The sequence below is a fragment of the Sinohyriopsis cumingii genome, chromosome 1 (assembly GCF_028554795.1).
Source record: "Sinohyriopsis cumingii isolate HCF-2022 chromosome 1, ASM2855479v2, whole genome shotgun sequence".
Lineage (NCBI taxonomy): Eukaryota > Metazoa > Mollusca > Bivalvia > Unionida > Unionidae > Sinohyriopsis > Sinohyriopsis cumingii.
In genome coordinates, this window is record NC_142961.1 from 156,183,726 (window position 1) to 156,199,322 (window position 15,597).

The following is a 15,597-nucleotide window of genomic DNA, read 5'->3' on the forward strand; positions in this document are numbered from 1 at the left end:
AGGTTCTCACCAATCTGATTAAAATCGTATCTCCACCATCCTACCTGAAGATCTCACATCGACCGCTTAGGGGTCATGTTCTGGTGGCATTATAATTAGCCAGTGGAAATTGTTACGTGTTTAGGCTTCAATAAACAGTAACACAAGAAAGAGTAGAAATCTTATTTACAAAAGGAACTTCATGAGTTAAAAAATACTCGTCAGCAGCTCCAGCAGCATTTTCCAAGGTTTCAATCTGATGCTCGTCAAGATAAGACTTAATGTCACTATGGACACAGTTTTTGAAATCTTCAAGTAATGCAAGTTGTTTGAGACTTTCATAATCTCGTTCAACTTTCTTGGCTAAACACCATATATCAAATAAATGCCCTTTTTCTCTAGAAATTTCGACACGAGTTAGTCCAGCTTATTTTCTATAGTTTCTGAATTTGTGCCGATAAGCCTCAGGGACTAACTCATAACCCCTTAGGATGCATTCTTTAACCACATCATAGCCATAACTGTGGTGAACTGACAGTGAATTGTAAATATCACCAGCCTTACCAGTGGGTACACATTGTAATAACTGAGTCCAATGCTTCCTTGGCCATTTAAAATTTTCAGCAACGTTTTCAAAACGAGTGAAATATTTGTCTACTTCTTTTTATCGGAAAGGGGGCACTAATCTATTATTATTTGCAAGATCAAAACTTACATTTGGATTTGAAGTATGAATGTGCTTTTCACTTGCCAGTTCCATTTCTTTCATTCTACATTGATATTCCCTCTCTTGCTTCTCTTTCTCCAACTGTAAATGCATTTGCCCTTTCAGTAACTGTATTTGCATTTGATTTTCTTTCTCTCTTTCTTCCGCTTGTAAATGCATTTGTTCTTTTTGTAACTGCAATTGTCTTTCTTTCTCTTTTTCTTACGCTTGTAAATGCACTTGTTTTTCTTGTAACTGCATTTATATCTCTCTTTCTTCTTTCTGAAGTTCCAGCTTCCTTAACTCCAGTTCAATCTTGTATTTTAATTCTAATTCCTTTACTTTTGTGTCAGAGTCTGATACAGAATTACTGATCGAAACCAAAGCACTTTTATCAAAAACATTCCTTTTTCACCAAGTACTGAACCAAAATATTTCTTATTTTCTGTTTCGTTAAGGAAGCCTTTACCTCAGAATGATCGTATTTTCTGGCAAGTTGAATCAATTCATCATTTTTACAAGATCTAATTGTTTCTGGGTATGATTTGAAAGAAAGATTTCCACTTTTGGTGACTATTTAGAAAAAGCTTGCCGATCTCACTAAAGATTTCAAAAACATGGGGAATTCAAATTTCAAAAACACTAAGTTTTCTGAAATATTCTAGCCAAAATTCAAAATTATCCAGGACGGGCCCCCAATTGTTATGGTACGTGTTTAGGATAGAATGAACAGTAACACAAGAAAGAGTGAAAACAACAAGCTTTGAAAAAATATAATAATTTATTTCCCTGGATAAATACTGTAAAAATGAGAAGAAAAAATATGAACTTACGGTTTTATGAATTAAATCCAAAAATAATCCAAAAATAACCCACAAATAAAATTTTAGAAGTCCTAATAATAAAATGTTCCAATGATTTCAAGTTCGAGTCCCGACGAAGAATCCAGATGGAAGAAGATGACGTATGCTGTAACCTGTAGTGTGTTGAAGTCTACGGTTCCTTGTATAAACAAGAAATATCACTCCGGTTTTGGAAATCCGAATAATTGTTATAAGAGCTATGAGCACGCGTATTTTTCTAAGAAATAGAAATTTTAACAAATGTTTACTCTTAAATGACGTAGTCCCATCATTACCTCGACAACAACCAAACATTTTAAAATAAAAATAGACGTCATTTAAGTGGCTGCTACTAATTTTGAATAACGGTCAGAATCTAGGTCAACATTTGGTTGTTTACGAAAGAATGATTTGAGGTCAACTGATTTTCTGGACAAATATCTCCAGTGAATAAATTTACATTACAATAGCATGTAATGAAAAATATAAAAAAAATTTAAAACTGACAAACAAACAATTAAATTATTGTTGTTGTTGTTGTAGTGTTTAACGCCATTTTTCAGCACACGATAGGCTATACATGGCGGCCAGTATTAATGGTGGAGGAAGAACCCTGAAAAACCCAGGGAAGAACCACCGACCCACGAGAAGCTACTGGCAGGCTTTCCCACGTACCCACGCTAGCCGAGCCTTGGACTCGAACCCACGCAGACAGAGGTGAGATGGCAGTGATCCGAAACGGAGAGCGCTTTAGACCACTCGGCCACTCGGGGCCCCCAACAATTAAATTAAAAGAAATGTATATTAAATCAGATTTAATTAAATCAAATATACATAACGAAATGCAGCTGTCAAAATTCTGAAAGTTAATCTTTCCCATATGAGAAAATATAAGATTTCATCTCATTGGCTGACAAAATTAGTTATCATGGTAATAACATAGGTCACCAGAACATAATCCCAAATCCATCGCTGTCAGATATTCACGAAGGACATTGGAGATGTGATTTTAATCAGAATGATGGTTTTTCATTGTCCTAAGTGCAAGCCATTCACCATGTTTGGCAGCTGTAGATAGTGGGAAACTAGAGTTATTATTCAGAGATCATTTTTCTTCTCAGTCACACTTGGCCTTGATCTTTTGACATCGAAATCGACCCCGAGTTCCACATGTAAGCCATCTCCAAAGTTTAGTAACTGTTTATGGTGGCCGATAGTGTGCATAAACGAAATTAATAATAGACTAAAAACATCATATCATAATATGTCTCTATGGCATGCATATAAAAATAAATAAGTAGAATAGGGTCACTGGCTATTAATAACAGAGCAAATGGGTAAACCTCTAGATGGCATGAATTAGCTAATGAAGTATTACATGATTTTAAAGTTAAAATTTACCAGGGGTATTATTTTAGCAAATTATGAATATTGCTGTGATGTACAACAAAGCTCTTTATTGGTTAACAGTCTCTCAAAGTACTCCTGTGCTCCTCTGCCGCTTTTCTGATTATCCAAAATATCATCTTGTATTTTTTGGTATCTTGTTCATACACTGGAAATCTGCACTTCCAATCCCACTGCGGCTTTCATTTCGTCTGACCTTCAGCGAATCTTTGATAGCGGTTTTCACCTAAATTTTATTTGGGGCTTCAGGACTGTGTGGAGGCTGTTGCTTTTATTTTGGGCTGAATCAGGACTGTATAGAGGATGTGGCTTTTATTTGGAGCTGAATCAGGACTGTATGGAGGATGTGGCTTTTATTTGGAGCTGAATCAGGACTGTATGGAGGATGTGGCTTTTATTTGGGGCTGAATCAGGACTGTATGGAGGATGTGGCTTTTATTTGGAGCTGAATCAGGAATGTATGGAGGATGTGGCTTTTATTTGGGGCTGAATCAGGACTGTATGGAGGATGTGGCTTATTTTGGATGCTGTTCTCCTTCATGAAGTTTGTCACGATGACGGAACGAAACCCGTGATACGTTGTAATGGAGTAGATAGGTACCTCGGGGTACAGGTGTGCGGACGGCTGGATCCATAATGCTCCAACATTTTTAGTAAAAGCACTCCGAACACGTCGAGCGATTTGTGGTCTCTGCTCGTTTTCTTCGATCTAAAAATTGTTCTCTCTCGATGGTTTAAAAAAGTAAATCTATGTTTCGTTACGTGTTACATTCTCATTAAAATATCACTAGTCACTTTTTCATATTTTGCACAAAATTTCTGAGCTTCAAATGATTCTGCAAGATATTGAAAACAGCTGAGGAATTAATGCCTGTGAGAATAACAATATTTTCCACTGTGTATGGAACTGTTTCATTAATTGCTCGCTTCACAGCAGCCACTATCTCTCACCGATCGCACAGAACGGTTTTCCAGAACGTGTGTCATCCTCATGGTTTCTCATCATAAAAATAACGAAACCACTTCATAATTGTTGGATATGATAAAGAATTTTCTCCGTAAATTTACCAAAGCTAACCATGATATCAGTCGGAGTACGCTAGACGCACCTGGATTTAACAGTATGTTCTTTGGTCAGGAACATAATTGTTCTTCCTTGACATTTTTAAGTCACTATCATTTACCAATGCTATCTTAAATCTCTGCAGTTGTCCAAAGTGATAACCGTGAAGCGGCAAATCGTTTTATAGAACGCTATTCTTTCAATCGATGGACATTAAATTTGACAGGTTCACCGAAAACAAGGTTAAAAAGAGAATTCAGAATTTATTACGAATCCCTCATTACAGTCATGCATTATGAACATTACAATGAATTATTTATTGAACATATTTTAATTAAAATATTGTTTGCCCAAAATCTGCCCCCAAAGCAACCATATGTCACGTGCCTATTTACTCTCCTTTAATTCGTCAAACATTAAAAATTCCAAAAACATTTTTCAGAATTACCTGGGATAAGACTGACAGCAGATAGGTTTGCTTTTAGCAAAAGGTCCAGGCGATGAATTTAATATGTATAGTCTAATGACACAACACAGTAGCTGCTCTAGTTTGGTATGCGAATCAAAGCCGGTACTCCTGCATACGATTCCAACAGGTTAACTACTGGCATTGCTAAAACAAAAGTAAACATTTAACATGAAATATGTTGGACAAACACTTCAAGTTCCTAAGAGAATGAATATAAAAAATTGTATGGACCCTCCATTCTATTCTAATGTGTCAATACATTTTAAAACAAATAATCACACTTTCGTTTAGGAGATTATTTATTCATGCCAATTGATACTGTGCATAGAAAGAAAGTTACTTTATTCAACTGTCAGATACTTTGCATCGTAATGGTTTGAATATTAACACATCATATAAAATTGTAAGATACTCTCTAAATTTACTTATATTATATGAATAATCAATTTAGAGCGTTGCTTGTTTTATTGTTATAAGTCATCCATAATAATCCCTCACGTTCATTACTTTCTAATATTTTAATATTTTACTCTAATGAAATTTATGCATCTTGAATTCTAAATTATTTTTTTTATCTGTTCTGCATAACCAATAGCCTACGATGCTAAGTAGTCGAGCAGAGGCGTAGCTATGATATTTTGCGCCCGGGGACGAACTATAAAATTGGCGCCCCAGCCCCCTCCCCGTTTAATCACATTTTTGAATATTACCCTTGTTTACTTATTATAATGTAACGTTGTAAGCCTCATTTTGGCGCCCCTGTACCTTGGCGCCCGGGGACATATGTACCCCCTCTGTTACATCTGGTCAAATTTTGAAAATGACTTTGGTAAAGAAGTTTGTTTTTATAAGCATTTTACTTTTTTAGGAATGGCAGCCATAGCTGAAATCAAATTGGGATCATTTATAAAGAACTGAAGGCTCTTTTATCGTCAAATTTGGTCAAATTCTGTTGGGCGGTTTCTGAAATGTAATTTTAAAATTTTTGTATCTTCAGTAATGGCTATCATACTTGAAGGTGGATGTGTATCGCTGTTAACAAATTGAAAGGCAATCATGATGTTATGCCTTATAGTCAAATTCTGGTGAGCGGTTTTTGAGAAGTCATTTTCAGGATTTGTTACTTTTAATAACAGTGGTCAAATTCTACTTAACATTTTTTGAAGTGATGTCCTTCAAAGGATTTTTTTTCTCCATTTTTAATAATAGTGGCCAAACGTTTAAAAGTGGTCTGCATCATTTGTACAATTTTAAAGTCTTTCATGCCAGAATGTTTTTACCCCAAATGTTGCATAATTCTGTTAAGCCATTTTTGAGAAGGTTCTATTTTAGTAATGGCTGTCATATCTGTCGGTGGATGATCATCACTTGTAAAAAGTTGTAATCCTTTTATGTCAACTGTCATTTGTCAAATTTGATATAAATTCTGTTCACCGAGATTTTCAGAAGTCAATTTAAAGTTGTTGTGTCTTTACTCTTTAACAACAGTGGACGTATTGTGGTGCATGGGCACTGTTCTTACACACACACACAATGGATGCTCCTGCCAAACTGGATCTAACTGGTCATGTGAGTTTCAACTTGCAAATATCAGCTGTGATGGATGCACTCAGCAAAACAGACGATGATATAGCACCATGTCATAAGCTCGCTTAGCCCTATGAGCTAAATTAAGAATGCTGCAATTAACATTAATTCAGATATCTATGTTCAGCCAATTCATATTCAATATTTTTTTAAATAGAAACATATTTCGTAGCAAACACATATTTTAACAAGATAAAGCCACTTCCTAGCAACGAACGAATACTGAATCTCTGCTTATACTTTGCACAGAATATAAAGCATTTACACCACTAGAATATGTACCAATTATGTTGTTTACCATGCCCTAAATTAAATGGTATAAAAACGACAATATTTTCATCTAATTGTGAAAATGAGGTCATAGTACCTAACCCCCCAAAGCAACCAACAAAAACCCAGAAAGATAAAATGCCTTTTTGTATTCATGTGGTTTTGTCAAACGTTAACAAGTTATCTTAAGATTCCCGTTGACCATACGTTACATGTTACCATTTGGTTCATGTTTAACCATGCATTAACAGTTGTATTTAACTTCACTTTCACCATATATTAACCGGTTGTCATTAGGTGCATTGTTACTATACATTAACCAGTTTAAGATTTTGTTGAATATACACTAATCAATGGCAATGCTTGTCCTATACCTTACTTCCAGCTATGAATCAAAGGAGACGCATATCCCATCCATTACTTCCAGCTATGAATCAATGGAGACACTTGTGATATACACTACTTCCAGCTATAAATCAATGGACATGCTTGTCGTATACATTACTTCAAGTTATGTATCAATGGAGACGCTTATCCTATACTTTACTTCTAGCTACGAGTCATTAGAGACGTTTGTAATATACATTACTTCCAGCTATGGACCAATGGAGACATTTGTCCTATACATTACTTACAGCTATGGACCAATGGAGATGCTTGTCCTATACATTACTTCCAGCTATGGACCAATGGAGACGCTCGTCCTATACATTACTTCCAGCTATGGACCAATGGAGACGTTTGTCCTATACATTACTTACAGCTATGGACCAATGAAGATGCTTGACCTATACACCAGTACAGCTACGGACCAATGGAGACATTTGTCCTATACATTACTTCCAGCTATGGACCAATGGAGATGCCTGTCCTATACATTACTTCCAGCTATGGACCAATGGAGACGCTCTTCCTATACATTACTTCCAGCTATGGACCAATGGAGATGCTTATCCTATACATTATTTCCAACTATGGAGACGCTTGTCCTATACATTACTTCTAACTATGAATCACTAGATATACTTCTCTTATATGTTACTTTCTGTTATGAATAAAAATGAATGTAATGGATAGAATCAAATCAGTTTGTGTATACACAAATGTGAGGAATGGGCATCAACTGCTGAACCACTCAAAAATGTGTTTCCATTATAAATAATAAGCAGGACTTCCTTTTGTATTTACCTACATCTGCATACTTTAGAATGGACAGAGGTATTTTGATCAAGTATCTTTACCATTACACATTTTTTTGGGATTATTTATTCAGTTAATTCAGTTAATCATAAGAGTTACATGTAACTAAAAGTCTAACTGTGCAGAGCCTGCCTTCATATGTGTAAGATTGAACTAATTTGCAGGAATAATGCTTTCCAAGTGCACAAATTCATAAAATTTTGCATTATTTATACATCCTGGCAACCTCAATGTAGTTATACATGCATTTGTCCAAATTTGTGAATTGTGAAATGAAATGAAAGTTACAGTTAACTATTTTTTATGATGCAAGTGTAATACTCATCAACATGCATTCTCTCGCTATGTTTAATGATGCCTCTTACAACAATATGTAAACAGGGTGCAAAAAATCTATGTGGTCATTAGTTCAACACAAAAACTTAACCAAGAATGTATAAATAATGTAGCACCTGGGGGTCTGGATTAAAGTGGGTGGGGTGAGATGCTAACATATCCATTCCAAACTGTTGCCTAGGACCTACAAAGAATTGAGGTGCACTGTGTCTTTTTTCATGTGTTGATGTACCTGATACAGCTCACTTACACTGGTCTTGAATACATCATGAATGTAAAACATATGTAAGATAATTAACAAAATCAAGTTCGTACAAAATACTTTATTTTATACATAATTTATTGAAGCCAATTTGCAGTTTATATATTAATGTATTTACAAATCCATTCATTAAGAGTGAAAAAGAGTGACAAAACATGTCAACTGGTTATACTTTATCTTACATAGGTATTCAGTATATAAAAGTTATTGAAGTTATACTGAACAGCATTCACTTACATGAAATGTTCTGAAATGTCAGATAACCTGCGAGTTGGCCTACCGAAGCAATGAAGCCATGTTAATACTTTTTCAGCACAAATTTAATAACCTATTTTTATATACTTTAAATCAAATAACGACATTAAACAATTTTGTGGTGTATACCATCATTGAAACAAAAACCAAAGCATAATATTAAAACTTAAAAATTCCATTTTTTATCTTCATGTGAATGAAATAAAAAATGTCACCAGTCATAATTTGTCTGCAAGTGATCATTGGTGATTAATTTTTACTGACATCACATAAAAGCAGATAAATAAATGGAATTGTTATGCTGCATTTCCAGACTCATTTTCAAGGCACTGGCAATATTGATAATCTTTCTATACCTGCTAGATCATGACCAGTCCTAGCTGATGGAATTTGACTTCGCAGTACTCAAGGGGTGCATTAAGTATTCTACATGTACTGCAAACTCCATACTGACCTAGTCCTTCTGAAGCAGGCAACATCTGTTGTCATAGCAACACTACTCTGTATCAAGGCAGATGCATAAAGAGCATTTTCAATGCTCATAAAAATTCAACACTATCTCCAGTGACGTTTAAACGGCAGTATGATGAGTAGTAATGATACCTGAACCACCTTTAATCATTAAGAACAGCAATGTCAGCTAAATTCCGCAGCCTAGTGAATATTAAAGACAAAAGTCTGTGTGGATGATAAATGACATGATATGGCTACCATCCATATTTTGTTTATAAGTGTAATAAATGCTTTAAAGAAAACATTCTTTCATTTAAACGTGAATTTCCAGTTATTTTCTATAGTAGTAGAATGCCACTTATTTTGATCACATGTACTGACGGTCTCGCCTGGGATCCCAAACTTACTTCCTGACTCCCCAACACAGTTCAGAAGGGTGGCTATAATGTCTTTTTCATTTTGTCAATACATTTCTGTTCATAATCATGCATCACCATTATCAGAACATATAATTTTGCTTTCAAGTAAGTAACCTGTTGGTTTTGGTACAAAATCAACTCATGATTGTACAAAATATACAACTCCATAGTTTTAAGCATCACTTTCACATATTTTTGGCAATTTCAGTTTCCTGTCAGCAACTCTGCAACTGAGACATTTAACAACTTAACATACTCTTTTGGCTGCTATACCAGTGACATCTGCATGTCATTTATAATTGCATTTAAAACCTAAAATATCATTAAGTTGTTACCATCAGCATCTCCACACACTATAATTTCTGTAAGCAACAGTGATCCTATGTAACATGGTTGGCAACAATGCATGCAAATGTCTGGTTATGAAACAACATTATCTAAATTCAATATGGGAAAATACAGACTAGTTCTCGTAATGAAAAATAAATTGCACTCAGTTTATAAAGGTCTAATGTAATATTGCTGGCAACAATGCATGCAAATGTTTAATTGGTTTAAAGTATATTATAAGACTGAATTAGATTATAGACTGAGGCTGCATACTTTCTCTTCTTCTTTATCTTTTAAGTATGGTAAACTGTAATATTTATTAAACACAAAAACAGTACAAATTTTAACAACAGATACTATTTTCTAGGCTGTATTAGCAAATACACTTAAGATTTTACCATTCTGAGTCATGTACAATATTCCTTCATTATAATGCTGTCCATGTTATACCACCTAAGATTGAGACTACCTTTGTTATACCACCTTATAGTGAGACTACCTTTGTTATACCACCTTAGAGTGAGACTACCTTGAAATAAAACTGTTGTGATCTTTTGGATTTAATGCCAATTTACAGCACATGATCAGCTCTATATATGTTGGTCAGTATATCTGGTGCATTTAGAACCGGGAAAATCCTGGGAAGAATCAATGACCTAAGGGAAGCCACTGGCAAGCTTTCTCGTGTTACCATGTTAACCATGCCTGAGACTCAAAGCCATGCAAACAAGGTGATATGTCGGTTATCTGTAATAGCAAGAGCCTCAAGAGTATCTGTCCACCTGGGACCCCTTACAATAATATAAATTATAAATAGAAATGCCTGTCTTATAATAAGAACCACAATATGATGAAGGATCTTGTAGAGAGGGAGTTTTGTACACTTAAATGCAAATGGTAGATCTGCCACTGCATGTTCTAGGAGTTAAAGCAAAGTGATGATGAATGAAATCCTTAGAGATTGACAAAAATTTTCTTTACTAGAATGATTGCTGAAAGTATGTGTCAATATATTCTGACACAAAAAGAGATATGTCTTTGTAGTTTCATTTCTACATTGTTTGATTGGAGCACCTTCGTAGGTAACACTGATCACTGAAACATTTTACCAGACACCTGTATGGTGAGGTCTGAATAAGTCTTGTGCATTATGTGGAATCTGATCTGGGTCTATGACGTTTCTTGTGGCTGGGTCTGCACTGTATAGATGCAAATATTGTACTTTATTATCTAACCTGCATTAACACATGACATTGTAATCAACCGTCCAACTCCGACAAAAATGATAACAAACAGCATGTTAAAAATAACGACATTATACATTAAGTACTGAAACATATTTCTCACTCATTCTTCTCCTGCATACATACTGGTTTGAAAATGATGATACAAGGGAGAGAAATCCTCTAAATTAAGGGCATGATCATTATGAAGACAAAATATCCATCAACACACTTGGTCCTTACAATGAGTGTGTACTGTTTTTTATTATACATTAAAAACTGTCTCGAAAGACCACTGGTATGAGTAACCACCTGTCTTGAAACACCACTGCTATGAGTAACCACCTGTCTTGAGAAGGAAAGATACTCGATGCTTGTCATAATCTATTATATAGTGAAATTACTTGTCATGAGAAGCCACCTGTCTTGAGAAACCATTTTTTTGGCAGATACCCCATCCCCTAAAACAGGTTTTACTGCATAGAAAGATCTAACTAGTCATTTCCTTATAATCTTCTCTAGTTTTCTGATTCTGTGTCACCAGTCTGAAAAAGCTGAACTACCCAATGATGTCACATGAATGAACTCCACCTAACCCGATTCTTAAGTAAACATTAGGTACAGGATCAACGTAAGTGGGTTATTCAACTAAATAATGTCAAAAATGTGTAAAGCAGAAAAAGTCCAACAGGCTTTTAGGCCCAATTCTTAAGATGGCAATGTTTAAAATCATTTTGAACTAATTACTACATCAAGATTGCAGACCATATTGGAGTTTTACAACCTCTGCATCCAGTCTGAATATTAAAACTGGTTAATGCCTTGGTGTGCAAAAGTAATTACTGCAATACCACTGTCAAGCACTTATGACAACAGAATTCTCCTAAAATGACAGAGGATTCACATTACTATTACTGACACAAAGTAAATCCAATGTAAACAAGTAAAAAATACATGTGTACATGTTGTGTATCCATAATCACGATAGCATCTTCACACTCATCATGTGATACTTCATCACCTATTATCAACCTTCTTAAGCTACAAAAAGGAGTTCCAATAATTTATTAAAATAAATGTCCATTTAATAAAAGAATAATTAGCATTGTATGTTAATAAAGAAATCTGTTAAGTATGTGAAATCACCAGATCACACTCCATGCTTCATGTTTCCCGAGACAATTGGGGTCGTATGCATACAAAAGGTGATGCAAGTCCTCCAATCAATGTAGTATCCAAGTGCATATTTTGCAAGCTTTTAGTCTTGTAGTTTTCTCTTTTTGAAGAAGTCCTTAAAGTGTCACTAAAAATTATTTTAAAATTTTAATGCTATTTACTGTATATACTAGGTCCAAACTGCCAAAGATCTGCCACTGCATTATATGCTGGTATATCCGATCTATGCAGTTTGTTAGCTAATCAGTAGAAATAACACCAAACACCCTCATATACTGGCATATGATGTAATGGCAGAATAGGGTCTATGTTCTTAGCATTTCTCTTAACTTATAAGTGAGAAAATAGAGTATTTCACAGACAGTCTTTTTCAATGAACAAAACAATGCTTAAAAGTACCAGTAAATATTGCACATGCACTAGCTGTAACCCATATTTTTTAGACATGCACCTGAAGTAGATAAAATATATGATTTTTCCATGGAAAAAAGAACTTTCAATTAATGCCTCAAAACAGGAAATACTGTTAACCCATTTGCCCATAACAAAAGCACCTGTGTAATTTTCACACCTACATGATAACACAATCTATGAAGAGATTTAAAAAAGATGTGATTAAGTTACCACATGTTCTAAACTCTGATTTCTATTTTCATCAAAATTTTTGAGAAAACTGCACAAATATTTTGTCTGATGATGTCATGTAAACAGTATAATTGTTTGGAATGATTTTGCTCTTTTTGCAACTATCAGCCAAACAGCTTTTTGCAATTTTAACCAAGATTGCAATTGGAAAACTCTGAAGGGTATGTAATTAGAGTTTTGTACCAGACCAAACACAAGAACAAGAAGTGCCATGTGTAAAAAATTAAGTTAAAACAGCAACATATAATTCCTCCTCTTTTTCCCACTTTGTCAAGAAACTGTTTATTAAGATAGGCATGACTTTTCTAAAGGTATTTTGCTTATATCAACCTAGAAAGAACAAATTTGTCCTTGAAATGCATACATTTCTTCAATCTGCTGCAAATACCAACTTTTTTTTAAAACTTTTCTCTTCAACCCTGTTCTAACAAAACAAATTTACATATTACTGTGCTTCCAATACTCCCAAGAAAATGTAAATACAGTAGCCTATACAATACACTGATTTATGTTTGATATACCCAAGCAGATAAGGTTTGAAAATCTGTTACTATGATTTTGTTAACTTGTATATCTGATTACACAAGGAAATACAGTTTTTTAATTAATGCAATTTAGTATGCTATGAGGAACCAATTCCTTATATCTTCCATGAGGCACAGAGGATTCTCATTCACAGAAATTGCCATGTCACTGTTTGATATATTCATCCTTTCTTCTTTCACTCAGAGGAAAGCCTGGAATCTCATTCTTTTTTTCTTTTAGCCATTTAAAACTGCAACAGTCCACCTTGCAGATTACCTTAATCAAGCAGACAACAGTAATCTTACAGACGACATCGGTCTTGCAGACAACAGTAATCTTACAGATGACATCGGTCTTGCAGACCAGTATGATCATGAAGGGGAGATTGATCTTGCCGACTACACCGTACAGTATTGCTTTACCGCACAGTATTACTTTACCACACAGTATTGCTTTACTGCACGAGATGGATTTTCACAAATGAAAGACAATACAAAAATTGAATGAACACCTGCTTTATGTTCTCATTTTGTATGGACAATCTGGAACGAAGTTCCTACATGAAGAAAGAATTTCCTGAGAATGGACCTAAGTTCAATTTTCAGGTCAAAGTTCAAGCACTCACACAGCAATGGGTAGTAGTGAGATGCATGTATCTGGAACTAAAAAGAAAAGAATTCAAATTAGATCAACTCTGCATTTCCATACAATATTTAACATGAAACAATATTTTAGCATATATTTTTAAATAATTTCATCTTTAGTGACAAATATTTGTGCTTTGCTAGAAACAATATAAAACTGCATATTATGTCAAACTGTAATAGGGGCAGATAAATTTGTCCCCCACCCCTCTCAAAGAAATTACTTATTTGGAGTACATGATGAATCCTAGTACTAAAGACCTGACTTGAAACACCAATTCTAGGGGTCACTAGAAATTTAGAACTACTTTCTCATTGCCTAGATCAACTGTGATGAAGTGATGGCATTTACTGTGAGACCATCTGTCTTGGGAGACCACTTTTGCTGGCAAAAATGATGGCATTTCCAACAAGATTTACTGTCTGATAATTATTTTAAGGATTATACATTTTGTTTACCAATATCTTCGATTTTATGTCCCTTTAAATAACGTTAACATCATGACCTATCGAGCAGGACTAAATATTGATATACATGTAACTATATAGCCAGTATTGTGCTAAGATGCCATTACAGAGCATACATATATGTAACTTACTGAATTTGTAACTACATAGCCAGTATCGTGCTAAGATGCCATTACATGGTATACATACGTGTAACTTACTGAATTTGTAACTATATAGCCAGTATTGTGCTAAGATGCCATTACATGTATACATACATTTAACTTACTGAATTTGTAACTATATAGCCAGTATTGTGCTAAGATGCCATTACATGGTATACATGAATTTGTAACTATATAGCCAGTATTGTGCTAAGATGCCATTACACAGTATACATACATGTAACTTACTGAATCTGTATGGAAAAATATGAACATGTTTTTCTGAGCTATACTGCATGACATTAGGAGTTCATATTTTATCGTACAAATGTAGCAACCTTTTTATTATATACTCATTTTGCTTTTCTACATAATGCTGAATAATAAAAGGAACACACTTCTGCTAGATTCCAAAGTGAATACACAAGTGTAGTTAATAAAATAAGTCACAGTATTCATGCATAACAGAACCTCTCAGCAACCTTTTAACTCATTATCCTCTGGTGTCAAATTTATGTGTCAGGAGGTAGTACCATACTTCCAAGCTCTGAAGTGTCAAAGTCATTTAAGATACACCAAAGAGGGTGGTATTAGAGAAAAGTAGACAGATGTAGCTCTACAGTGATACCAAATAATTTGGCCTTTCTACTTCCATTAAAAAAAATTGAGGGTAAAATGTATTTGAGACACAGTTTTCTTACAACAAAAATTTTCCCATTGTTGGAGTCTGGTTTTGTTTCCAGATTTTAAGACTTTTTTTTGCAAGATATCTAAGGCAGTCTTGTCTTAACTGTTCACAGACAGGTGAACCTTTGCAAAAAGTATGATAAATTGGGGATTTGTAGTAAAACATGGCCAGGACATAAAAAACATGGGTCCAATAAGCAAAAAAAAAACAGAAAAAAGAAGTTCAACATTTACCCTGGCACATGTGTGAGTGAAATAGCCAATAAAAAGCAATGTTTTTAACACAACTAGGAATGAGGCTAAATGAAAAATCTTTTAGAAGAGAAGTACTCAGAAGCAGTCCCCAAAATGCCTTTCCTACTACCATTTCTGGTGAAATTGACAAAAATCTTCAGGGGTTAATGAGTTGACTTGGTAGCATACTGCATGCTCAACTTTTCAACTTGGACTGGAATGGTGAAAGTTTGGTTTTCTATCCATCCAACTAAATTCTGCTTATCTAGTAGTC

The 15,597-nt window shown here is 34.6% G+C and overlaps 1 protein-coding gene across 2 annotated transcripts in view; it reads right to left on the reverse strand.

The window, feature by feature from the left end:
• Positions 1–8,167: 8,167 nt before the first annotated feature.
• LOC149808205 (brefeldin A-inhibited guanine nucleotide-exchange protein 1-like) overlaps positions 8,168–15,597 on the reverse strand; it is a 180,671-nt gene continuing 173,241 nt past the window's right edge. For both annotated transcript variants that reach the window (XM_089974695.1, XM_089974685.1), the window contains one exon: positions 8,168–13,809. In XM_089974695.1, coding sequence (XP_089830821.1) covers positions 13,672–13,809 — 138 coding nt within the window. In that variant the 3' untranslated portion in view covers positions 8,168–13,671. The remainder of the gene's footprint in view (positions 13,810–15,597) is intronic.